A 27,776-nucleotide genomic window follows, 5' to 3' on the forward strand; every position below is an offset into this window, starting at 1 on the left:
AGGTGGTATGTTACTATTGCCACAACCTGACAAAGCCACATCATCATCCAGCAATGCAAAAGTCAGAATATCTTCCCAAGGAGTCCTAGTCCACCTAGGACTAACTTTAAAAGGTAGCATCACTGAATACAAGCAGGCTTCAAAGCAAATGGAAATGCAAACTTTCCTTCTTGCTAAGTAAAGATAAGGACCTACAGAAAGTATTCGCTGGTAGAAACTGCTTATAAGTATCTTGTTCAGAAGAACCCAAACCACAAAATTCTTGCACATCAAGGTTGCTACTTTATACCTGCTCAGGGAACAGTTTTGTGCAGTATCCCGAACAACTTCTGCATAGTTTTGCTAGAATATGTATCTACCATATTTTAAATATCTGCCAATGCTTTATTTTCCTGACTGTGACATCAATGAAAATGACACAGCCTTCTCAAAACCCCCACCAAATGCTTCCTGACATGGACCAGACAGAGATCAAAAGCCTTGAGTTACTTATTTACTAGCCCCACGTACAGAGACACACACACACACACACACACACAGACTTTGGCCAAACCCAAGTTTTTATGCCTCTGTGTTTACTCTGCTGTGCTATTTACACAGCACAATACAGTTCTTGGTGTGACCTGACTACTTTACTGCCAGTGTCTCTGCATTTTGCACAGGTATTTGTTGAAAAGCATATGACACCATGTTATCTCACAATGCTTTTGGAAAGTATCACAACGTCTACTCAAGCACACTTGAGCTGCCAGCAACAGCAATGGCAACAGAAAAGGAAATGGACTTCAGCCAAACAATTCACATCATAGGTAACATCCCAAACTTGTGAGTCTAGCAGTAGGATGATGAAACAAATATTAATGCAATTCCTATGGGTACAAAAACCAGACTGCCTCTTCTCTCCATGTCAGTTCCTCCAATCTGAAATTAATTTGAGTTACCCTACCATTAACACACCTGCATACAGAACCTAAACAGTGTTTTTGTAGTTTGCACTTTTGTATTATCCAATAACTAAAGAATCATTAAAGATAAAAGAATCCCTAAAAAAAAGATTTTCTTCCTCTAATGGTTTATAAATGCATCATTAAAGTGCAGACACATACACACTAATGAATTTCAAAAACTGCCTGGCGTCAGCACCAAGAACTATTAACTTATTCTTATGTACCCAATCTCTGCTCCATTCCTGTAACTGCTTTAACAGGTGACTGAAGTAGCTGTGGTATTTCCAAAACAGGGCAACATTTCCTAACTGTATCTGCATAGCAGTCTGTAAGCCTTTATACTTCTGGATTCAATACCATCTGAAAAATGCAACAAATTTATCTTACCTGGTAGAGGGCACTATGAGTGCTGCACAAGTATCTCTAACACCTCACTGGCACATCAGCTTATGGACACAGAAACTGCCCGTGACCAGCAATCTTAATTATGGCTTGCTTTACTTACCCTGCCTTTCTGTTGATGAATACTGACAGAACTTCAAAAAATATCTGTCAAGATTACATTGTGATGCATATGACTCCTGTATCTAGGACAGGCTTCATTTTTCCAGGGTAGATAATATGTAGACATTGTATTTAATGTGAATGATCCCAGCCAAATAACACATGCACTATAATCTACTTGAATGCTTCTAAGCCTGCAGGCTGTTTAACAGGCGATAACTCAGAAGGTAAAATTTTAGCTTTTCCACAGAAAACCTAGAGACTACTTTACTTCATCTGAACTGCACTGGGGCAGCTGTTAACTGCAAAAATAGGATTTTTTTAAGCTCTTAAAGGATGGGCAGAAGTGAAAGGCTGTAATCCTATTCTCATTGCAAGTGCATCTTCTCTGGAAGATGAATTTTAAATATAGAGTGAGACTGTTAATGTGGCATAATAACTGTCTTTACTCACTAGAATTCACACTTCTTTACATTTCTCCCAGCATGTCCAGATCTTTCTGACATGATGATCCCCAAAGTTCTACACAGTATTTGAGACTCTGTGTCTGTCACTGGGATCATGCAGAGAAGGGACCATTCTCCATGACGTGCTTCTGTATATACAGCCTGGAAGGGTATTAGCTACTTCTCTTATCACATTTCAAGTGCATGGCTATCATCCTGCTCCATGGGACTTTGGCAACTGACCTTTGGCCAAGTCTGTCAGCCTGTCTTAAGAACTGTTTTTCAGTAAATTCAATAAACAAGTGAATTTTTTGCCAAAGCCCTTCTAATCTTTACCTCTTTTAAAATCCTTATTTCATAAAGAGACAGTGCCTGTTTTTCTGAGAACACTCTTCTGTTCTTCCACTACAGAAAAAAGCAGAGCCTCGGATATGCACTCAGGGCTTGGGTTGTAGATGTCAACATTTCTTATGCCTCTGGAATATCTTCCAAAAAGGCTCAAAACCGGAAAGACAGTAAATACATGTGTGCCAGCAAACAACCAACCAACATTAATTTTGAATATACAGGCATAGATACAGATAGGTGAAATAACATGGAAAAACTAGACAGCTTCAGACTCCACTGATTCTACAGATCTAGAGATGCATTACTACCTAAAATTAAAACTCCAGATAATTCTAAGGGATTAACGATTATATGATATGATGTCAGACTTAATTTTTTTAGAAGTCTCCTTTATCACCTTGTATTTCTAGAAAATATACTGGAAATTATGAACAGGAGTAAAATAAAGAGATTTGAAATTTACTGCTTTTGAAATATATGGCTTTATGAATTTTCTTGGAGGGTTGAGGGTTAATCCCGTATTTTTCAAAACCAGTACTCATTAAGCTGTACCACACTTCCAGCAAAATTAATTTCTTGTATCTAGCATTGAAATTAATTGCAAAGTCTAAGAGCCTGGAGTGACTGCTGCACTGCAAATGACAGAACTGGAGAAACACAACAATCAATTTAATTCTGCTAAAACTAGGGTATATGAGTTGCTTAGTCTTTCATCCAAATCTGGCTTCTTTCCAATATGTTCTTATTCTTTTGTATTTTAAGAGAAACCCCACTTACCATGCCACTTACCATTCTGACCTCACACAGTGTCATTTCTTCCCCTTCCCATTAGTGCTTTAAGTTTTCGTTTCTAAAGTCTAAGTTTGCAATATCCATTTCCTGCTCCTCTCCTCCAAATCTATCCCATACTCTTCAGTTTGGCAACTGCCCCTGGCAAAATACTTTCTGCTCTTCATCTGATACTTTTCGAGGAACCTCTGTGATTTTCTTAGCCACATTTCAGTATCAGCACTACACTATTACCCTCCTTTGACACAGGCAACCATTCTCCTCTTCTGGAACAAGTCTCACCTGTTAACATCTGTGATTTATCCTTTTAATTCATTCATATATTTCTTCCATTTTTAAACCATACTTTCAAGGAAAATAACCTCCAATTATTCTGTTCTTGGACTCTCTGCCTTTCTTTTACAATTTTCATCCTGTTTAATTTCACCATACAAAAAATACCAATTCCATGCTGGCTGTGTTTCAGTTCCAGGTTTTACTCCTGCTCAGACAATAATCTGAATGAATCACTATTACTGAACTAATAGGCAGAAATCTTCATCTCCTCCAAATTCTCAACATGGTCTACCACGTTGAGATTCTGATGAATCACACTGAACATTATTCTACATTATTCAGGTCTGTAATATTTTTTGGGCATCTCCCTAGATTCTCTCTAATTTTAAGTAAGTCTTAAATTTTGCACACTTTCTTGGAATAAAAGGGCATCTACATTACCCATCTATTTCTGTGGCCTTGACAAACACAGAATGCAGTTGCAAAGATTATTTTTCTCTAATGGCCAACATCACATGTTAAAAGTGTAACAGGAGAAACCTAACCTTTTAAACATAATTTAAATCTCCACTAGTATAATAAAATCCTTTCAAAATAGATCACCATACTCGACTGAAAATTAGCACTGTAAGTAAAGTTCTCAGTTCTTTGTTAGCTGAATTTCAACATGGAACAAATATTTATGACACGGTTATAAATAGGATTTATAATGGAAATTTTGACACTGTGATAATACTCCCATGTGATAGACCCTACTTCATCTTGTCCTTGGCTGGACACCATGACAGACCAATATAGAAATTCACTGGAGCAGGCCAACAGTGTCCTGGAAGGAATGGTTCTTTTTCAGAGCAAATGAACAATTTTTAACAGGAGAAAGGGAGCACTCACTTCTTTCTCTCAGACTACACCTGTAACTAACACTCCCATAGTGCCAGATTAGATATGTACACCCAGGCTAGAATATGAAAAGTTATTTTGAGATAGCAACACAGCACTGAAGTTAGTGCAGGCTTCAACTAGTTTCATAGTCAGATCCTGCAGCCTTTACTAAGCTACCATGAATTTCATCTGGATGCAAATTAACTAGCTCACTACTTATGCAAGTCTGTGAAAATTATAGTGATTGTGACAGCTTTATCTTTCTACAGGAAACTGGTTCTCTGTTATTAGTTTTAAAAGTTTATTTGCTCAAAACTAATAAGGCATATTTTTTCCTCAGCAAATAATTTGATTATGTGACTCAAAAGTATCTTGGAGAGACTGAGAAAGCCTCCTGAATAATTAAGGCTATGCCTCTGCAAACTCTCTTTGCTTTGCCTTCTCCCAAGCAGGCTCTCCTGTCCCAGATGCATTGCAGGAACACTGAGGAGTGGGTTGAGCCAGCAGGTGTGTCAGGCAGTGCAACAGGACAGACTCCCAGCAAGCTGGATGGCCCTCACCCTGGGCAAGAGGAAAAATGTGGAAGGAAGGGTGGGGGCATCTGTACCCAGGACTTGCTGAGACAGGTGATAAATCTGGAAGTCATGCTGTGAAGACTGGTATGACATGACTTATAAAAAGAAAGGGGAGAACAAGAATAAAGCTTGAAATTGGCACTTTTTCTTTCAATGCACCTTCTTTCTTTGATTTCTGGGTACAACTGAAGTGCATTAGGATACATCTACAGGCTCTGCCTTCTCCAGAGTTCTGTAGAAAGAGGATAGAAGCAATAAATTGCAGAGAAAAAATGGCACAGCAAGAAACCCAGTAACAGATCTGTGAGGATGATGAAATCATATGTAGAATAAATTCAGAAAATGAACAGGCTCTTGTATGACTAAGAATAATGAAAGAGCTTCCGTATGCTTTAAGGCACAAACTGATGGAATGGCTGGTAACTTTAATCAGGCAAAATGCTCATTGTAATTGGCTTTTGAAATAAAACTATCTGGTCTGGCACACATGCATTTAGCCAGGACATTCCAGTTAATTAGCATCAGCCAGAAATCTCTCTTTCCTGTCCATATGGAGTTTGCATTTTGAGAACTCGAGGAGGTGGTGATGGCAGAAAAGAGGAAGATGGGAAGGATGTTTTTTTCCTTAAGCTACAGATATCTACCACCGGTCAAAAGAGAATGTAAACCATGGTTCCTCTTTAAGGCATTAGTGGCCATTACAAATTGCCCTGTAATAAACTTAAAATGCTTATTTCTGAAACTAGTAATGTTCAGCATGTTAATATTGAAGCTTTAACAGTAGCCAAATCTTATAGTAAAATATACTAGTAAACCTTGCCAAATTCTTACTCTTATCATTAGAAGTCTTTGCTCATATATTTCCCCTAAAGAAATTCTGTCCATCTCTAAACTTGGACAGCTTTAATTTATAAACTGCTCCTTGATTTCTCTCATGCCTTGTTTAGGAGGTCAAAGGCTGAATGAATTGTTTTGGTGACCCATGTATGTTCATCTGGCAGCTGGCTGGCCTGACAAATAATCTGCCAGAAAACAATTCAGATCTGAATTTCCAGACCTTAACTGCTCTGTGGTAAAGTGCCCAGACTGCTCTTACCCTGCAGCAAAGTAGTTGTACCCTTCTTTCATTTAATCAAATGTTATTCATTCAAACTGAATGAAAGAGCAGTATCCATTTGCTGCAGGATATATATGCACACAGAAAATTATGGCTTAGCTGTCTAATCTGTGCAAGTCCATACTTCAGTTTACCTCCTGATAGCGTGTTTACAAGACCACATCCTAAAGACAGTCTGAGAATTTAGAATGAATGTGTCAGTCAAAGCATCCACTAACCTTTTGCAAGACTAGAACAATACCCCCCCTTTTCACTGAGTATCAAAAACCTTTCTTTTCTGTTACACCTTTGATACAGTATTCCCATCAGTCATTTGTTCTTCTCTAAGTTCTACAAGAGACACAAAAAAGCACTTATTTTTTCTCTAAGTGAAGACAAATCTCAAACTGTCCCTGGATGACTCCCCTGAATGAGGCTATGACTCAGGTTTCATTTGTTTCCTGTCCTGGTGTGCTCTCTTTTGACACATCCACAAGTTTAGTGATGCCTGGAGAAAATAAACAGGTCCGAGCTGGGATTTCTCAGAATTTATTTCTTGATAAAAAGGCCAGAAAAGTACGGTCTCTAAAAAGAGTACAACATTTGTTAAATCTACAAAATGTAGAGCCTTGTGTGTAGGGCTCTGCAAAGACACACATCCTCCTAATTATTAATGACTAGCCAAATATCTGCTACAGCAAAAGTAGAAGCAGGGTCTTGCCTGAGAACAGCATGAACAAACTCAGGGAAAACAGCTCTCTGCGACCTTGTGAGTCCTTACACTATGGCTCTGGCCTTTTCAATCATACTTGGCTTTCCTTATATGCAAATACTAAGGCAATCAATCACTGGGAGAGCTGAATCTCAAGATTTCTATGGCACCTCATTATTATTCTTACCTGCTGGATGCTACTTTACTTCCTACTGCTTTGTTCTCCTCTGAGTCTCCTTTTAAACTACACTACAAAGGTAGAGCCTCTTGGCAGCTTCTGATGAATGCCTTAATGAACATAAAGGTGAAATATGAGAGAAAGGATTTGGGAAGTATGAACTGCCATGGTACAATGAATAATGAATATTCACTGTAATTATAATCTATGCGTAATATTAGGCTATATGCCCCAGAAAGTTGCTTTTTAAGAACCTGAAATTTAAGAGCTTTATGAAAAGGTTTTCAAATATTGAAATGGTTTTAGGCTACAAGTAATTAAGAGATCACTCATTAAGACAGAAAAGAATGCTTCTGTTATTTAGAGAGAGGTATTTGTATTTCACTTCTTTTTGTCTCTGTTTCAAGAGGCTTGTTGATATGCTACATATATTTACTGCTGATAGCATGCTTACCTACCCTACTAAACAGTTAAAGAAAGAAGAGAAAAATTACACTTTCTCATCATAATCTATTTTCAAGACTATTTGGTACAATGGAAAGGTTCACTTAACTATAGTTTCAGAGAATGAGAGAGAACACTTACTACACTTGCTAAAAGGTATCGACCTTTTAGCAGCACTTACAGATACTGTAAAAATAAAAAGCTCAAGCAACAAAAGAAAACCAAGAAGTTGCTATTAGGAAGCAATAACAGTTACCTTCTTTTCATTCAAATACATGAAAAAATGCTATTTGAAAAGCAGATATTTACTTCTGTTTGTGTGAGTAACTGTAAATACTTGGAAATAGTTATCTATTTTATTACCATAAATGACAAAAGCTAACAGTAACACTGTCCAGTTACTCTTGGTATGACTCTTGGGAAATGCTTAAACAAACAAGTATGTGTACAAGTGAGTGGGTTAACTGGTACCACACAGAAAAAGTGCATCTGAGAAAGGTACACATACACGGAGCCTGGAAAACATCTCAGGCATGGCAGTACTTGAAATCATCACAATGATTTGTGAACCTGCAGGAGTTTATTTGGGATAACTGAGATTTAGTTAACACCTTGGTATTTAAAAGTTGTTTGCATAATGGGAGGAGATTTTTTTTTTCAAATGTATAGAAATATGCTGTATTTAACTATCTTGGGAACAATTAGGGAATTCAAAATTTGGAGTCCAGAAAACATATTTATCTTTTGCTAGGAGCTAGCTAACCAAGAGATATTTCCACACAGAGAACAGAGTAAGTAAACTTTGAGAAATGCTTGGCTGTGTCATTGCACACATATCCAGCTTCACTTGAGGAAGAGATACAAACTCTCCTCTTTTGTAAATAGAATAAAAGTTTCAAATGAGAGGAAAATAAGATCCCACACCTTCTCTCCCATATCTCAGCTGATCTGTCAGCAATGATACTTCAATTCCTGTGGCAGGGAGTAAAAAGACACCTTGATCTGGTTGATTTCTTAGTGTCAAATTTCACACTGTCAGATGTTGGCATTTTCACTCAAGTACTCTAGTAATTGCTTTATTTGAAGGGTTTGGCAGCTTTTTAGTAGTTTCTTTCCAAATGCTTCAATTATTTGTGTGGCTACTTATAACTTCTTAACTTATGAATGGCAAGATGGTCTGCTGCTGTAAACTGGGATTTCTTCAGCTGGTGGAGAATGAAATAATGAAATAATGAAATAATGAAAAAGACTTGACTATGATAGCAGTAAATATGGGCCAATAATATAAATGCACAGGAGAGGTAGTACTGAGGTCATTCTCAACAGTGAAAAGTACATATTTATACTGTTTTAAAGCTAGTAAATTCTTACTACTGGAAATAGTTCTGTTGAGTTTTGCCAACAGTTCTAGACTGCCATGTTCAGAAAAGATGAATTTATATCAGGATGTGTACAAAGAAAGTCTGCAAGACTGGTAAAGGGAATGAAAATTCCAATCAGGTGAATAATCCTTGACTTAGGCACTAAATTAATACAAAAAGAGGTCCTCAATGCACCCAACCCCAAAACACATTCTCTCTCTACAACTAAATACTTTGGAATAAAGAAGAAATCAAGTATTCTCTAAGGTAACTGACAGTAAGGATTTAGTAACAAGTGACCACTTGAACTAAAAATTGAAGTAAATAGGTGTGTTATTAGAAAATGTTGCAGAATGCTGTTCTTTGCTTTTTTGGGTCATTATAGCCTGCATTCACTATATATGGGTGCATTTAAGTAAGTTTGTGTCTGAAACAAGGATGAGCAGAAAATGACAGTAAGTGAAAATGAATCTCAGAGCTATAATCTCTATTAGCATGCGAGTACAGGCAGATCCTTGAGAAGTAATAACAAGATATGACTCAACTCAATTTGACAGGTGAAAGAAAGGGCACACATGAAAAGACATTAAACTGGCAAATGGAGTTCCATTTCATCTATCCAATTTTAAACTAAAGAGCAGTACACAGAAATATGAACCTCATGGAAAGACAACAGAAAAACAATGCAAAACCAAGTTTGCTTCTTCCTGCAGCAACTTTCCAAAGCCCATGACAGATGAAAACGGGCTGCAATGCTGATGTAGGTGGGACAGAACTAATTCTATGCCACTGTGAATATAGAACTAATGTTCTACAGAGCACCCCAGGCATAACAGAGGAAGCTTCACTTGCAGGTTATGTATCTTTAATGGTAAAATATTCTCCAAAATTTAGACCTTCACTAACCAAGACTGTCAGGAATTCTACTGGACAGTAAAAAACCTATAGATCTTCCCACTAATAAACACATTATAGAATGAATCCAAATTTCTGTTGATTTATCATTGCTTAAGTCTTTGATACTGTCCTGAATAAACTATTAATCTGAGGCAAAGTTATATGCTTGACACTGACTTTTCAACACTCAACTGTTTTCATACAAAGAAATAGTCACCAAATTATTAAAAACAGAGAACAAAATCTCCTTGAACAATGTGCACTCCATGACATACACATGACTTACTTCTGTATAAAAGACAACATTCAAGATGGAATCAACACTTGAAGTTAACACAGAATGTCTTCACTGCTATAAAACAAATAGCCCCATAAAACCCCAATCTACAATTACCTGGTTGGTAGAAATTTGGTGAAAGTTCTCTGGCAACTGCTCTTGCAATATCACATTCCTGGCGAGCAGCCTGAGCAGCCTGATCCGCAGCATCAGCTTTAGCTCTTGCGTGTGCGGTTCTGTACAAAGCAGAAAAGAGTTTATATGCAGAGGATCTTGCAGCAGGTGCATCAAGCATGTGAGAGCAAAGAACCCCAGCTATCATACACTATCCTGTACAGGGCACTCTTAGACAAATTGTTGTGAGGAACTGCAAATCAGGGAAGTATTTCAGGATCAAATCACTTGATTCCTCTCAGCTTTTCAGTCCTATTCATCCTTGGATCATATTTATTTGCAGGAACACAATTTACAGCCCAAGCTTGTAATTAAAATTCCTAAAGAGAGGGAAAGAATAGTATCTGACAGAAACACAGGATTAGGGTTTATTTACATGTTACCAGAATGTGTACAGAAGTGCACAGAAGGTCAGACTGGCCACCGGACTGACTCCTAAACAGGGTTCTGGGAGTTCAGGACACATGGTGCTCAAAGGAACTGAGGAATGTTACCACCTTTACCACATTTCAAAGTTAATGCTGGGTCAGTGCTGGGTGCCATGTGGAAATTTCTGAAGGGCAATATTCAAGTATATTAGCCCAAAAAATAGGAAATGTTTTCCACAATCATGTTGGTAAGGAATAGCCTGGAAAATGTGTTTAACATTTCAATAGGCTTTTGTAGAAATGGGAACTTAACTGTCCTAAATTCTTGTAACTCTCTGAATTTCAAATCCAAAAACAGTCTGAAAAGGCAACTTTTCTGAAGTCAAGACAACAGTATGGAATACTTTGGTAAAGTAATCTGCACTCTGCTTCCTCTTTTTTCTTTTTGCTATTTCTCAAAAACCTCCAAGAACAGCTTCTGCAAAGGCCTCTGGTTCCAGACTGCAAACTGATAGTTGTGTTACTGCAGGTTTACATCATTGCATGTCCCATCTTCCCTCTCCACTTCATTTTCCAAACAGTCATCTGTTTAAAAATTCCTGATGGTAGTGATCTCTCTCTGTGCCTCTACAGCATTAGCACATAGCCTAGAGCTATGAAATGGCTGGTTAGAATAGAGGGGAAGATAAACATGGCAAACCAGCAGAATATTTTGAGGCTCTAAAGATATTAATAACATTTTTAAACCAAAACCATTAAATTTCGTGATCTCATCACTCTTCTCATAACATTCTAATAGAAAACTGACACAGAAGTAAGAAAAGACTTAGTTAACAGGACAACAGCATCAAATTTTATCCCATGTGCCTGGTAATAGCAATGAGTAGTAATTAAATAAATGAAAATTTCTAACAACTTCACTGTAAAAATTCAGTTTTATTTTCAAGACATAATGAAGGGTTCTCTGTGTTTTAGATAAAAGAAGAATTAAACGTTAGCATTAACCAGAATGAGCATTGAGAGATTAACAGTACGGCAGACTTTGCATTTCTAAAAGGATGTTTAATCCCATAGGGTACTAGTACAAACACAGACATAAAAAAAACCACATAGACAGTTTCATCTGTGGTGCCTGGAGAAGATTTATTTAAGTTACATCCTCCCTAAAATGTGTGTGGGGATAAATGTTGGATGTTCTTTCAAAGCTTAGCTTGTCATAATTTACTGGATAAATATTATCTTATGCTACCTTCTTGAAGATCCCCCTAGGTCTGTGAGAAAAAAGATAATGAGCAAATGAATTGTAACACCTTTGCTCTGTACTCAGGATGGGGGAAAGAAACTGTTAATAAAAACAAATACACTGTATAATCCAATATGTGTTCTGTGCAGTTCATGAATGGGTGCATGGTATGTGCCTGCTTAGTAACAGTAATCAAACCCGTTCTTTCTCTAGAATCATTATTTTCAATTAGATGAGCTATTCTTAGCTCCTGCATAATTATGTCTATGTAGCATAAACCTAATGAAGCAGTCCTAGCACTGGGACATTGTTTTGTGAGACAATAATGTAGTCTGCTCATAGATAAACTAGACACTGGTCATCTTTTTGTGATGAAAGAACAACCAGACGACTCCCATATAAAAATAGTCTAATACTATTGCTACTGCTAAGACAGACATTTAAAAGCTAATATACCAATCAACCAGCACCAGTAAAACATACTGCCAGGATAATACATTTATTTATTTATTGATATGAATTTTCTATATTGTTATATACAGGAAGCAAAACAGACATTCTGATGAAAAGTACAGTATCAATTAGTTAAGGAATTAAGTGGTGACATGAGTAAGAAGCCAGTGTAACTTTGTCACATGAGGCTGGGCAGAGCAGGTCACAACAGGAGGAAGCCAAAGGAACAGAAGGTAAATGAGCACAGCTTTCCTTGGCTGCCTTATCTCACACCTCTTTTTTCAACTCACACTTCCTGCTATTCTGCCCCTTTTGTACTCCCAGTGAGGAGCTCCAGCAGAGCAGAACAGGAGTGAGCACTGCCAAGGCATGTCCCAGCAGTGACACACGAGAGCAGAGCTCAGTGCTGAGGCCAGCACCGCAGGGCAAGGCACAAGAACATGTTTATGCTCCAGACTGAAGAGTGTGCACATGGCTGTGCTGAGACACCTTCCTGACAGCCTCCTCACCGCTCATGAGTGGTGACAAAAGTGACAAGAAACAGGAAAGTGGCAGAGCTGATCCTCCTGCACAGAAGAGGAGCTCCGTGCCCTGCCCCAAATGCAGGCTCTTCGCTCCGTGCAATTGTTTGCTATTTATCACCTTGGCATTTGGCTGCTTCTCTGGCTAACTTCAGCAATGTGTTTTATCATCTCCATTTGCAACTGCATACTTAGATAAAATTTAACTTCTTGCATGCTTAATTCTAAGTGTCAGACTCAAATAATTGTTCTGTTGCTATTTATTTCCCTGGTTTTTTTTTTATTCTGACCTCCACATTTGATCTGCCTGTATGTTTTCCAGATGACTTGCTTACAATTATTGCTGCTTGATATTACATTTTGTCTGTACTTGTTTTATTCTGCCTTGAACTGACCTGCACACTATCAGACTAGTATTATCAGAAACTATGGAGAAATATTTTAGTTTTGAATGACAATGTTTGTAAAGAAGAACTATCCAAGCAGAAATAGAATCCATTTGCTCCATTTATGCTTCCTACAGTTTTGGAAAAGTTTCTTTACCTTTCATTTTGGGGGTAAACAAGTTTTGTTTGCTCTCAGCAATTATTCATAGAAATTTAAGTCTATGATATATCACGTCAAAATGACCCACAACTGAAGGACCACTACCTACTTGAGAGCTGGTTTTTTCCTCCAGGGAACTCTATGTCCTTTGCTATGACAAGAGATCTTTATGAGAACTCTTGAAAGCAAAACTCAAAAAAAAAAAAAGGTCTCCTTTCCTATCCCCAGCCAAGAAAAAGACTGCGGTAGGTTTTTTTCCAAGAAGGATTGAGCTCATGTTTCAGCAGCAAAATAGAAATTATGCACGAAAGAAGGCAGCAATCCACAGACTGCAAAATAGTACAGAAAGATAAGTAACCTGCTTTGCAATGCTGCATTCTAATTCAGAGCAAAGGACCTTTAAGGATTTTTTATATAAAGTGAATAGGTGGCTCTTTGTAAAAAATTATTTCTCAGCAACTGTACTACCTAATACATACTAGTAACTTTCTAATTACTGTGTGGTTATATGTGCATTTCTCCTGGAAAGTATCAGGAATATCATTAATATTCAACATGATGTGACAAACACATGCTTGAAAGCTTTCAAATGAATACAAAAATAAAGTATTTGCCAAAATCAATTAATATTTAGAGGGACAATCTAACACCTCACTAATGAATGCACAGAGATGGTAAATTTAACAGAGACAGGGGCTTCAAATTAAGTTGTATCTGTAGCAGGAATTAAACTGTACTTACATTAAAAAGGAATTTGTAGCTATAGCTCATGGGGAGTCCTGGTACCACATGGCATCACGTGGAGTCCCTGTAGATACCTGGTAGATACCAATATATCTGACACCTGGTAGGTACCAGACACAGATAGCACCAGTCTCTGTGATCAGTGAGTGAGGGCTCAGGGACCAATGCCTGGCTGAAAACCTGAGACACTGCATACCAGGGTCTGATTTTTAGAGCAGCCTAAGTTTTTCTAGACTGTGGGACAACTGGTATCACCACGGATGTCTTTCTTTTCTGTGTTTCACTGGGTAGGTAAACAGGAACACATCATATTAACTACACTCAAAAATTATAAACACAGAGCCAGAGGCTTCTTACAAGCAATACTATGGTCAGATTTCTATCTATTCATGTATGAAAAATAACTTGAAGGAGGAGTGCTGAGGTTTGAAGAGCTTAAACATTATCTCCCCTTCTGCAGCAACAATGCTTATATATAATGCCATGTGCCTGGAATGCATTATGTAATGTTTATCTAAATTTAAAACCCATTTAGAACTGTCCATTACCCTCCAGATTATTTTGTATTTCCATGGTATCCTTCAACGCACTTGTAACGCTGCCTCATTCAGAGTCAACTAAAAATGTAAGCAGCATATGTTTACTTTGTTTCTTTCTTCAGATTTTATTAAACACAGTGAATCCAGCATAAAGCTTTCCAGGAGCTTGCTTTCTCTTTCCTAAAATTGTAAAAATAATTCTGCTTTCCATTTGCCAAGTATATGACACACAATTATGCTCCTATCACATTATCCTAAACTAATAATATTTACAATGTTAAATTAACAGATTTCTGTATTGTAAGAATAAAAATATCAGTAATGGCCAAACCTACATGAAGTTCTCAAGAGATATTTTTTATTAATGACAGGTATCAGGTTTATCTGTGTAACATTATATATTGTGTATGTAATGTTGCCAATTACCATCCTTCTTGAACCTGGAATTCTCTAAAAAGAATCCTACCTTCCTAAATTCTAAAATGCAGTGATTGTTCTAGGAAACAGAGAGTATTTTCTTGGGGCTTTTTCCCAAGTATAAAACTTTCTAACATCTTCACATTTGTTTCTATCTGTCAGAGAAAAACTTTACAATCTGCAAAATCAAGTGTTGGTAAAATTGGTACAGAGATCTATAGCATTTCCAGGTAAAATGAACCGGAGAGAAAGACTTCGAGGGAAGTTCTTTGCTAGATGAATTTTTTCCTTGCCCCCATTTTATTTCTATATTCTCCTCATATTATATATCAGGAATGAAGGCTTAATATAAATAGAACATCTATGCATTTTTTAACATTGCAAGTGAGAGACTGGCATTTATCAAGTGCTGTAGTCATTCTTAGCTTCTTTCAGTGATAATACTGGGTGAAAACCAATATTCTGCTATGGCAGAATTAAAAATACATACTTGCATGACTGTGTAGAGCTACCTAAGAGCTCCTGGCTTCATAACGCTCAGCAACTCATTGCTGTGATAGCTTAGAAGTGAGGGTAGGTCACTTGCTGAATACCAGCAAGAAATGGGGGTGTCTGGGAGAAACTGAAAGAGGAAAAAGACTGACTAATAGATAATGCAATACAAGAGCTTCACGTCAGTAAGTAATTTAAAGCAATCCTAAACTCCAGATTGAATTTACAAAATGAGATATATGCCCTCAGCAAACTTTACTTTATCAATCTCCTTTGAGCTTTACTGATTTTTAATCTCAACCAGCCACTGCTTCTTTATGAAGTGAATTCAGTCACTAACTGGACTAGCTTGGTACTACCAATGAAGTCTGATGTAGTAAATCATGAGCAGGTCTATTATGCAAACACTGCTGGTACATCAATCTGTATCACCTTACCTAATGGATTTTGCTGCTTAAAACTCCTCCTTCCCAGCCTAAATAAATTTCTCTATTTTTCAGTCCTTACTCAGAGGAACTTCAAAAATACTAACCTTTAGTTAGTAATGCCTGAAGAACTGAGGAAATTCCTTACACTTGGCAAGCAGCCGACTTGTTCTCAGTACTTGAAAACATAACCTGGGGCTAATGACTGGTAAACTAGATGTCAGTTTTAGGCATAAATAACAGCATAAATAAATTTGGTCTATGTCCACAGAGATTTATAGGCTAACAGTGTATTGTGCCAGACATCATACTTCAACAAAGTGTTTTGCCAAACACTTCATATACATGTAAATATTATGGGTCCTATACCTTATCTTGTTTGCCTTGATTTAACATACTTGGACTAATTTTTTTTAAGTTTTCTGATTTTCTACCCTATGGCAATGTATTCAAACAATGGCATAGATTACATGCAATTAGTGAAGTACATCAGAATAGATTAAAAGCTAACTGTGACACATTTCAAAGCTTAATGCAGAAAACATCAAAGAAAACGTGCTTTTTACCTTAGGAGTTAGTTTCTTGTTCCAGAATTATTTAATATTTCACTTTTAGAATGTTTCAATACAAGCTAAAACATGTTGTGGTAGAGCTGGCAAGTTACACAACTTCTGACTTCTGAAAAACCCTCAAGACAATTTACTGTAACCTAAAGTTACTGTAATCTACAGTTTACTGCAACATGAAGTTCAATCATAGCAGCTCCAAACCTCACTGTGTTTAAGTGTACCAAAACAAACCACTGGGAAACAAAAATCTAGCCAGTATTGGAGAAGGTCATGGAAAGCAGCACAAAAGCAGATGACACCCTGCTGGCTGGTCCCACACTGCTGCAAAAGGAAGTGTTAATGTACACTTGATACATTTAGAGACAAAAATCGAGTATAAATCAAGGAATTTGTTTTTGCTGTACTGCATAATCCAGCACCCATAAAACCACTAAGGGAACAATGCCCAGCTCATCCACATCCCAAGAAGGAAAAAGTAATGTCAGGACCACATAATAACTGTGGATCTAAAAAGACAAGCTTTTTGACTTATACTTCTTGATCCTCCTATCTACTCATCATTGAAAAAAAAAACCACTGAGAAGCCACTTAGCAAGGTGTACAGCCAGGTATCTGACAGTGGAATAAGGGGAAGACATAATGGGGAAGGAAAGTGCTTCAGATAAAGACATAACTGCTCCCATGGTTAGAAGCTGAATTTGGCAGTCAACCTTGAAATCTTTTGGGTGTATTTTAGAGAGAAAACGATGGATATTTCCAAGCCTTTGCAATGATATTAGGCACTGTAATAAAAGTGCTCTTTAATCCATTTTCTGAGAAAAGAATTACACAGATTTTTGTTTACAGGAAGTGAGATTAGTTGATTTGGGGACTGTTTACATTAGGTATTTCACACAGCTGACATAAGGGTTCTAATCAGCTCCTTGGAGACACCCATCTTACTCCATTAAAGTAAGAAACTTTTTCAGTTTGGACCTCTGAACTGTACAAATGTCAGACTCCTGCAGTGGTCAGCATGTTTGTAGGCATATTTACACGTGCCCTGCTGTGCCTATAAATATGGCAAACATCAATCTATGTGCTTGCTGAGGAATCAGCTGCCTTCTTATGCCAATATTTAGAACATATTTGTATTCTCCTTCAGACCTTTAGGGTCCATATCAATAAACCCAGAACAGCTCAGCAACTCAAGGTACTCACTTCTGTAATACTAGTCACATATAAACAGTGGTTCAGAAAGATTTTTTAGGTGAATGAAGGACAGCAGCCTCAAAAGAATGTATTTCTGAAAATCCACTTTCAACAATTGACATAAATTAGTTCAATCTTCCTAGTCTGTCTTTCAGGCCCTCACTCTTGGTCACATGTTTGGAAAAAGACTCACATGCAGATGTCTGAATTTACAAAGTTGTTTTGAATTGCTGTTAGCATCACTAGAGAGGCTGCTTTACGTGGCACTCTCTTTAACTTCAGGTGTCCCACTAGCCTAGCATTATTTATATGCACACCAGATACTCTGCTGCTGTAAAAAGGAGATGGCTCTTCATGTGATGGTACTTAAATTACTCTGTCAGTAGTTTGAATGAATGAGTTTTGCTTTCATATTGATTTACCTGACCATAGCACTGGCACAGAAATCATAGAATCATTTAGGCTGGAAAACACATTTAAGACCATCAACTCCAACCATTAACCAAGGACTTCCAAATTTGCTACTAAACCACATCTCTGAGTGCCCCACATCCAGAAGTCTTTTAAATACCACCAGGGATGTGACTCAGCCACATCCCTGAGCAGCCTCTTCCAATGGTTGGCAACCTTTAGGTGAAAGAATTCTTCCTAGTATCTAATCTACACCTCCCTGTCATAGCCTGAGGTTGTTTCCTCTTGTCTTACTGCTTGTTACCTGTGAGAAAAGACTGACACCCACCTCACTATATATTACAGATGGCACAGTCCTCAATTTCATCAAGATCAGCACCATTCCTTCAAGCAGAATGCAAGTCTTCCTGTGGGAAAATTTACACTTTGGACAAAATACACTTTTGTGTACTATGCTCATTGGGGGTTTTCCCCCATTTTTGCCAATGGTGAGTCATTGACAGTATTTTTTTTTTTTTGTCACATAGATCTTGATGTGTATTTCTCTATCTTACTTTATAGGACAGACTGTATTATTATTCTATTTTACTACCAAGCCTCCTTAGTGAGCAGTATTTTCTTCCAGTTCCCTGACCCCCTAATATTAATTCCTGCAGACAGGAAGGGACTATTTTTTGAAAGGGATAAGGGAATAGCTGCACACAATTTGCTGTTTCCAATCACTAAAGCAAATTATATTGTTTGGCTGAAGAGAGTTTCTGAATCTAACTGGAAGCATGAAAAAAGATAACCACTTGAGCTTCAGCTGCTCCTGATGACATGGTTAAGTGAAGAAAAACAAAAAGGAGATAAATATGTTTCTCCTCCCTTCATCACAGCATACAAGCTTCATGAAAAGAAGAAGTTAATGTAATAATGATTCTGCACAGTAAAGGCAATTCTACTCAAGGAAATAGGAATGCATGGACCACTGTGATCACTTGCTTAGATAATTTTTAAGGTATGTTTAGTGCATTGCACTTCCCCCCACCATAGATTGATTTTTTTTTTTTAACTGTTCTCCATCTGGGACAAATAAAATAAAATGTTAAGTATGATGACTGCTATCATCAGTACCAATACCTGGAAGCTGTTCTACACTCTAAAGTATAAGAAAGCAGTAACATTGGTCCAAGGATACAACTAGATCAAAAATAAGAAAAGCTTGCAAGAGGAGATTGGGATTTTCTTTTGTATACAAACTGACTGTTTTTTTCCTTTCAAAACATTATGGTTTTTCAGTGTTCTACTGATTGTTACCACTATAAATTACTTTAAAAAAATCAGAAAATATGATATCAAATATCATTATTTAGACATTTTTTTTGTTAGAATAGTTCTCATTAGAAAACCTTTGGAAGCTCTATTAATCAGTAAACTTAGAAAAACTATGTCAGATGTCATCCATTACAATGTCTGTATTCTTTAATCTCTCCCTTATACAGAGTTGATGCGTTCTTTTTTTTACATTTTTTTTAAATTTCAAGGAAAAATAAGTCCACAGTGTTAGAGATATTTTAGCAAAGAATACCAAAGCTTTTGGAGAGTAGCATGTGTAATATAAGACCAACAGACCAACATCTGATCTCTCTGAAAATTAAAAAATATGTAACTTGCAACACACTTGTTGCATGAAAACTACATTCCCAGAAATGAGAGGGAAAATGTGAAAAATTAGTCAAAATTCTGTGGGGTTTACTGGCTTCAAGAAGTGCACAATAAACTCCCCAATCATGAGTACTTCTAGGAGCATGCTTCATGCTTCTTCTAAGTGACTTTGGCAGTCTGTACTTATTATATTGCAATTTTAGTACATGCTTAGTGTCTTAGTGCTTATTTGGTTTTCTCCCTTACAAAAGCTTCAGCACACACATTTGCTTACATTTTCTCAAAATAAAGCAATATTATGAAATTAAAATCTTCATAACAAATGAGAACAGAAAGGATAGACTGACCACAGAAAAAACATAGAAGAGCTTCGTGCATTGCGCAAAATTGTCTAGAAAATAATACAAAACGAAAATACTGCCTAGAACATAGTTATGAACAAAATAAATTTTTATGAGATATAACAGTGGCATTTATGCACTTGTAACTAAAAAAAAAAAAAGTGGTGTAATGAAACTATTAAATGACAAACATATTGCCATGAATTCAAATAATCTGTGGCAATGTTACAGTTTTTTTTTTTTTTTAACAGCTTTTAAAAATCTTTGGGCATTAAAATCTAGTGTAAAACTCTCAGCCTTTTAAAGGCATTAACTGTGTTTAAATTTACTTTCTTGTGTCCTTAGCAATCTAAGAGCCAAAACTAAATTGGGCTTATCTTTCTTCGCATGGTTCGTTTCTGTTCCCTGATTAGGTGCCAGATGTCCAGAAGAAAAGCATTGATAGAAAAATGTCTAGCAAACCACTCTGGAATAAGTTCTTCCTTTTTCAGTTATTTAAAGATAACTGTAACAAAATTCACAGGAATATGTGAATAACAGAAAGCACACATATATTACAATTGAGCAGCTTAATTAAAAAGGGCCTAAGCTCTCCATGAAAGACAAGTACTCAAGTGTAGGGATGGTTGTAAGTAATTTGCCTTTTCTCCAGGCTAACAGATATGAATCAGGCTGTTCACATTATATATTAAACATCAAGAAACCAAACAGGTTAAACAAGCAGAGGAAAGCCTTTGATGATCCTTCCATCAGTAAACATGCAATTCCTCTTAACTCAAGAGCGCTGCAGATTGAAAATAACACCAGATCATTTCAGACACAGGGCAGCTGACAGCTATTTCACAGGTTTTGCTATCTCCAGCATGAAGGAAATGCAAAACCTGAGTTTATGACAAATGCAGTTAACAGCTTTAAAATAATCTTCTCTCATATACATATCCCCCTCCAACAAACATCTATGCATATGTTTACACTCTGTAGTTATCCATAATGCTGCCAATATAGCTTTGAATAAACAGCCACCATGCATGTCCTATCAGCTACCAGAAAAATTAAAAACCCAGGAATGTTGCTCTGTTCTGGTTCACATAGGGCTGATGATCTTGCCTACAGGTCCAGAAGGCTTTTGTGGCATCCAGAGACTGCTGAGAGTTCACAGCAGCTTATTTGTTCCTGCTTAGAGCAGTCCTTGACTTCTTTGTTCAGCTGAAGTCATGCAGATCTACACAGTAAAGTTGAGGATTTGTTGTTGTATTACATATTTAGCAGTAACCATTCATGAGAGCAACAACTTACTGCAGACTTATGAAAGTCTACTGTTTTAGACCCTCTGAACAGAGCTGGTCATGGTCTATTTGCTCCTTTGCTCCTTTTTTTTTTTTCTTTTCCTTCTTACCACAGGCCTTGTCTGGAGCCCTGACATTTTATTCCAGCCTCCTCTGAAAAGCAAGCTCTTACTTCTCTGAGTCACTAATAGCAGAATTTTAGTGTAAACACTACTGCATGCCATGAAAAAGAAAGCAAATCCCAAAATAATCAGTCCTAATATCTCTTTGACCTCTCTTCACACAAACACAGACTTATCAGACTTTCCAAGACTATCTAAAGATTGATGGGTTTCACTGACACAACTGTGACACTGGAGCAGCTTCAGTAAGACAAGAATCTTCTATCAGGCAATACCATGTGCTCCCTGTCCCACCAAAAAGCTGTTCCTACTGAGGCCCAATCTTGAGATCAGGATTGGCAAGCAATTCCTGAGCCTCAAACACAAGTCTCTTAGTAAAGCCACCTTTCTAAACTGCAGGTATTTGAGCTTTTAAGAGCATCAGAGAAGGGCCACATGTTGCTCCCTTTTGCACAGCAGGGCCACCAAGGCTTGCCAAAAGCACCAGACCTGCTCTATCTGCACTGAATAGTGGTGCTGTACACACATGGCAGTGTTTCCCAAAAGTTCTGCCCATGGCTAAATACACACCCATCTAAGTCCTGCACTTGTTGTGTCTTCAATAAATAACAGTACAGCAGTAAGTGCTGCTACTACAGCAATTCATGCTGCTGACAGCCAGTGGTAACTGCAAGGGTCTGAACACCAGGGAGTGACAGGAAAATATTTGCACCTGCTACTTTTCTTGAGGACATTAAAGGAGCCTCACCATGTCAAGGGCATGTATCTTGGCAGGGAAAGGGCTGATAAATCCTAGGAAAGCAGTGTCCTGGAATAACCCTGTGGGCTGGATGAATTATCCTAGGATCACAGAATCATAGAGTGGTTTGGGTTGGAAGAGACCTTAAAAATCAACCAGCTTCAACCCCCTGCCATGGCCAGGGTCACCTTCCACCAGACCAGGCTCCTCAAAGCCCCATCCAGCCTCACCTTGGACACTTCCAGGGATGGGGCATCCATAACTTCTCTGAGCCACCTGTTCCATCATCTGACCACCCTCACAGTCAAGAATTTCTTTTAAATACATAATCTGAATCTACCCCAAACCTACCCTACATAAACCTTCTATTTGAAACCCTCTGTCTTATCACTACACTCACTGGTAAAATGTTCCTCCCCACCTTTCCTGTAGGCCCCTTCTGGGTACTGGAAATCTGCTTTAAGATTTTCCTGGACCTTTGTTGTCCCTGGGTTAAATCACCAAAACAACAACTTATTTTGTCAGGTCGTACACCAAGATGGTCCTTCCTAGAGCCTGTACTGATCCACCTTCACCTGAATATATATCTTGTTTTATGAATCCCAGGGGGAAATATAAAGGTCATCAACTGGGAAGGCTTCAGTCATGCCTCAGATCTTCTGCTGAAGCCTGCATTGCTGGGGGCTTAAAGGAGGAATGGAGGACATACTTTAAGAGCCACTGGAAGGGCAGGGAAAATGAACACATGCTTTCTTGGAGAATTTGATAATTCAGTATGATCAGTGGAAGGTATATCAGAGATTAACTAATTTTATGTAATTAGCAAAATAATAACAGTAATAAAAATTTCTCCCTCAACAATTGCAGAATTCCAGCTAGATCTACTGATGCAGTGCATGTCTACTGAACATGGAATGTGACCTCATGTTATGCTTAGCTGACACTATTGAACAAAATGTGAGGGTGTGTTCCACGTAGCAGTCTTGCTGCTCTGGCACGAGCATGCTCCAGCAGCAAGTGGATGCACATGGAATATAATTCTCTCATTGGAAAGGTGAAACCATTTTTTAACAAGGAGAGACTTACTCTGCAATCTTGTTAAATAAGTAAATAAATAACATTTTCACTCTCTGTGAGATAGATGTGCAGTGGAAGTCCTCCTGAAATGAACCAAACTTTAGCTACAAACTCCAGTGCTTAGAACACTTGCTGAACTACTGCAATGGGTTAGTTTGCCAGCAGTTATGAAGAGATCCTTCAGCAGAGGCAAAAATTTGCTTTTGGCAGTTTCTTTTTCTACCTCTTATGCAAGTATGCAGCTACAAAATCTTGCAAACTACTTTTTCTTTAATGATAGACATTTCTACTAGCAGCACCCTAGTTTCAGTATTCAAATACTGAGAAAATATGATAAAAATGGCCTCTCTTTAAAGGGTCAGTATGGGAGCTAGATTTCTACCTGACAATCAAGCCTGGCTTTCCACAGAATGGGCAGACATACAAAGAAAGCTTTTAGGACTTCTTAGGCATAGGATCTTCATGTACTTTGATCAGAGTTTATACGTGCAGAAACTCAACCTTTCTCTAAGTTTGTTAGGAAAGCCCTCACTGCAGAGAAAAACAGTATCTTTTATTCACTTTTAAAAGATTTGAATAACAATTCAAATGGCAGTGCTGTTCAACTCTGTAATATCTGGACAGAAAACATACAGGTTACACTGTATCATGTATCACTGCACTGTATTTCTCTCTTATCACCTGGCTGACTGGGCAAAACCAGAAGTGAGTTTCTTATTTGAAACACATTACAGGTCTTATCGAGAGTTTGAGCATCATGGGAAAGATCTAGATGCAGCATCCTTTATTGATAATTTCAGATATATCCTGCACTACCTCTGTAAAAATGCCAGAAAAAAAGCATTAATCTTACACTTTCAACATGGTATGATAAAATTAGGCATTACCAGCCTACAAGTGAGACCGCATAGGGAGAACTTTGGATTTTTTTTTGGAGAGGAAAGAAATTATCTTTCTTATCTACCTTGAGAAAAGACAGATTCCAGTGCCAAGAAAGCAGGACCCTCATCTAGAGATCTTATGTGAAACAAAAGGGTCAATTTTGTTTGAGAAAGACTTCACAGAGAAAAAAGAAGTCTTTGGAGTAGGAAAAGAAAACTGGTTTTAGCACAGAAAATTGAAACTGAATGGATTAGTCAGGAAAAATGGCATTTAAAGACCCAGCCATATGAGATCCTAACAATTAGTCTTGAGGGAACAGGGCAAGATGGGGTCTGAGAGCCTGTATTTTCTAGTGTTGGTTAAAGAGTCACATGATTTTTTGTTCAATCTATCAGGTTACCCCAGAAACAAGAATAGAGCCAAAGAACATGGAAAGCTGACTCCCACAGCAGCAGCACAGAAACATTTGTAATAATGTTTGCAATGCTGGGACAATTGTTTTGCTAACTATACAGTCCAGCTTAGGGAATGTGTGTTGCTCCTCCACTGCCCAGGGTGAGAGATCCCAGTTCTTTCAGTGAGTCCACAGTACCAAATCTCCACGCTCTAAAAAGGTCTCACTTCCTCCTGAGCACCTGAAGCTACACAGTTTTATGAAAAATGGTCAGGATATCCAATGTGTCCATGTCTTCCTGCAAAGGTACTTGGCTAATGCTGGACCTGCTGTTTTACCAAAACTGAGCTCTCTTCTGCCATGTGAACAAGGTGTCTTCCCACCCTACATGAAATGGTGATTTCTTGCCTGCAAGACTAAGCAGTCAGCCAAAGAGCTGTAGCAAAGCTGAAGTACAGTTTCCACACAGAAAGGTCAAGTTATTTGGGGTCCTTGTTCTTAGAGGCCTCTGCTTGTCAGAATGCCTTTAACACCACTTAGGAGGCTCAACTGGAGTCACTCTAAAATATTCAAGCTCTTTTTTATTGCCTTGCTCTACAAATTTCATCTCTTTGGCTCATGCCTACTACACTGTTTTCACTGAATCTAGCAGTCACCCATTAGTATGGAGATAACCCTGCATGAATAAGAAGTTTAAATGACTTCCCTGATGCTAACTGTCCATGTATGCCTCAGTCTTCTGAATCTCCACCCTCATTAACGATGTGTCACGAGACCCAATTCTTCTACACACACATTCCTCAATGGTAAAGCCCTCAGAGGATGACAGGGTAAGACAGTTGTCTCTCATTGGTGCAGACCAATTCTTAAAAGACAGTGGAAAAAGTGAAACAGCAGTTGACAGCTAAATTGCCCACTTTCAATCAATCCTGAGAAACACTCACAAGACACTCTTACAAGGTGCCAAATAAGCTGGGGTTGGGTAGAAAACTCAGCACAGGGGAAGAGTTCCTGTTCAGTGGGGAGGGCAAAGCCCAGAGAACCAAACCTCTTGTATATATATAAAGTGCACTTGGTACTACAATTTTTATTTGGGCTAGCTGCTGTCTCCAATTCAGTGATGGACCAGATTAAGTGGATCTGTCTCCTGTAACTGGGATCAATGATGAGTTACCCATGCTGCAGTAACTATGGCTACTGATGTCCGTGCTGGAAGCATCAGTGGTACTGTCATCCTGAAATTTTTGTACCTCAGCAGGGTGTAAGGGCATCAGTAGGTTGCTAACTCTTTATTATTCTGTGACATTTTGCTCTGGCAGTTGGGTATTAGTCCTCTCAGTGGTGTACTTAATGGACAGTAATTGCTTGCAATCGAAATGCTGGAGCTTGCTTAGGGTTTGATGAGGCCATGAGCTGCTGCAGAAGACAGTTTCAGCCATCAACCTCACATTCTGTGAATTACAGCAGATAAGGGCAGACATACAGAACATCTGAACATGCAGTTTCCCTAGCAGAAGAACTGTTGACCTTTTATTGTGCAGGAAGTGTATGTAAATTGAAAGGCAGACTAAATTTAAAGTTTATGATTATCTAACTGGGGGCATTTGAATCAGGGAATAATAGATCAGGGCAGAGTCATGATTCTGTATGTTCTGGAAGGTTTTGGGAACCTTTGGGTTGATAACAAGCATTTTCAATATCCATCACATTTTCTCACAGTGAGAGGGAAATAAGGCCCCTTCTATGCTATCCCTCTACTTGGAAGCTTTACACATCTTGTACTTAGCTATTCTGCATGGAACTACAACAGGGCTAAGATGGATGTAGGTTCAGAAAATCAGCAGCTATTCAAAGCCAACTGACAGCTCCCACTGTCTGACCTGGCTGAGGTGTGTATGTGCCTACAGTGACACACACCTGAAGAAGAAGTGCCATCTGGTGAGACTGGAGCAGGATGTACTGCAGTATTTCTACTGTGTGAATGAGATTTTTGCCAGAGTATGTCAGAGCTGAATTTAGCCCTGTTGGAGATGGGATAATTAAGCAAAGAAGAGTCCACCTCCAGCTAATTACTTTTCCTCCTACAGTATATCTGAATTAAAGAGTATGAATTACATCTAACACAAGCTTTAGAAACTTTGAAAAAGCAAACTTTGGAATCCAGAAACTTAAATACCCTTACTTTTTAATTTTTTTAAAGAGATATTTGGTATCCACCTGTCCTTGAACTAAACTGAAGTAAAAAAAGTATGTCATTTGGATCAATTAATATGGCATAATGCCTAATAATCAGTACTAATGCTACCCTTCTACTCCCTTGAGTGGTCTTCTTTCCTACACCTGAAAATTATTTCAGAATAAGGTTTGTTTTCATTGTAAAACGTAACAATTAGTTTGAGCAAATCATGAAGCCAACTGCCTTCTCTGCATCAAGCATTTTCAAAACACACTAGGAAAAGGCACTGTTATTCTGAAAGTGCATGAATGAACTATACATAGTTATTCCAGAGTATTTTATATATAGGAAATTTTACACAGCTAAAAAATAATTTAGTAAGGAAAACAATCTCTGCATTGGTGTTGTCTGCTGATTTACTGACTCCAAATCACATTTCTTTTTTTTTAATAAGACACTTTTTTCTTTCCCTTATTATAATGTTTTTTGTATGGAAAAAATAATGTTTCTCTCTTGTAATTTTCTGTGATGAAAGGCTGTGGAACACAGAAGCAGTACCACTCATTTCAGATAAAAATATTTAGGAAAGATCTGACAATTTTTCTCTCTGTTATCCTTCAGACGATGTTTTTTCAGAGTGCTTAAAAGGAACAAAGCATATGTTGTTTAAGCAAGTTCCCTGAACAATGCTATTTGCCTCTTAACAGTGTCAGGCTTGTGTCAGAGATCAGAAATGCTAAAAGGCAAGAAGACAAACAGGTTAGTAAGGAAACAAAACATGCTTAGCAACAATTAAACTGTGAAAGCAGCTAACTGCTATACATGGGGACAAACAGCAGAAATGAAAGTATCTGAGAGAGAAACTAGGTGAATATGAAGCAAATAAAAAGTACAAATCAGAAAACTGTAGCCTTTTGATTAATTTTACCAATAAATCTAAAAAAACTGATAGACCTTAGAAAATTCCTTAGTGCCCATATGACCTTAGATATGGGCCATTTTTGTTCTTATCCTTGTGAATTATGGAGGCAAGAAAAGTATTAAGAACAGTCTCTGAATTCTGGAGTTGTGCTACATCCACTCAAACAGAACACTGCATACATGACACTCAGGGTAAAGGAAAAAATTCAATTATTGACAAGGGTCCAGAGGGAAAGAGGTTTTTGTGTATGTTTGGGGATTTTTTAGGTGGTGGTGGTGGTTTTTGTGTTGAATTTTTTTTTAAACACCAAAATTTCTAGCTTAAGCTGTTTGAAGCTATACATTTCAACCTACAGAAACAGACTG

General features: G+C 37.8%; 1 protein-coding gene across 4 annotated transcripts in view; it reads right to left on the bottom strand.

Moving 5' to 3' along the window:
• The window catches only part of JPH1 (junctophilin 1), an 82,534-nt gene that overhangs the window by 17,769 nt on the left and 36,989 nt on the right, over nt 1-27,776 (bottom strand). For all 4 annotated transcript variants that reach the window (XM_054631321.2, XM_054631312.2, XM_054631296.2 and 1 more), the window contains exon 3: nt 9,850-9,968. In XM_054631321.2, the coding sequence (XP_054487296.1) occupies nt 9,850-9,968 (119 nt within the window). The remainder of the gene's footprint in view (nt 1-9,849; nt 9,969-27,776) is intronic.

The sequence above is a fragment of the Agelaius phoeniceus genome, chromosome 1 (assembly GCF_051311805.1).
Source record: "Agelaius phoeniceus isolate bAgePho1 chromosome 1, bAgePho1.hap1, whole genome shotgun sequence".
Lineage (NCBI taxonomy): Eukaryota > Metazoa > Chordata > Aves > Passeriformes > Icteridae > Agelaius > Agelaius phoeniceus.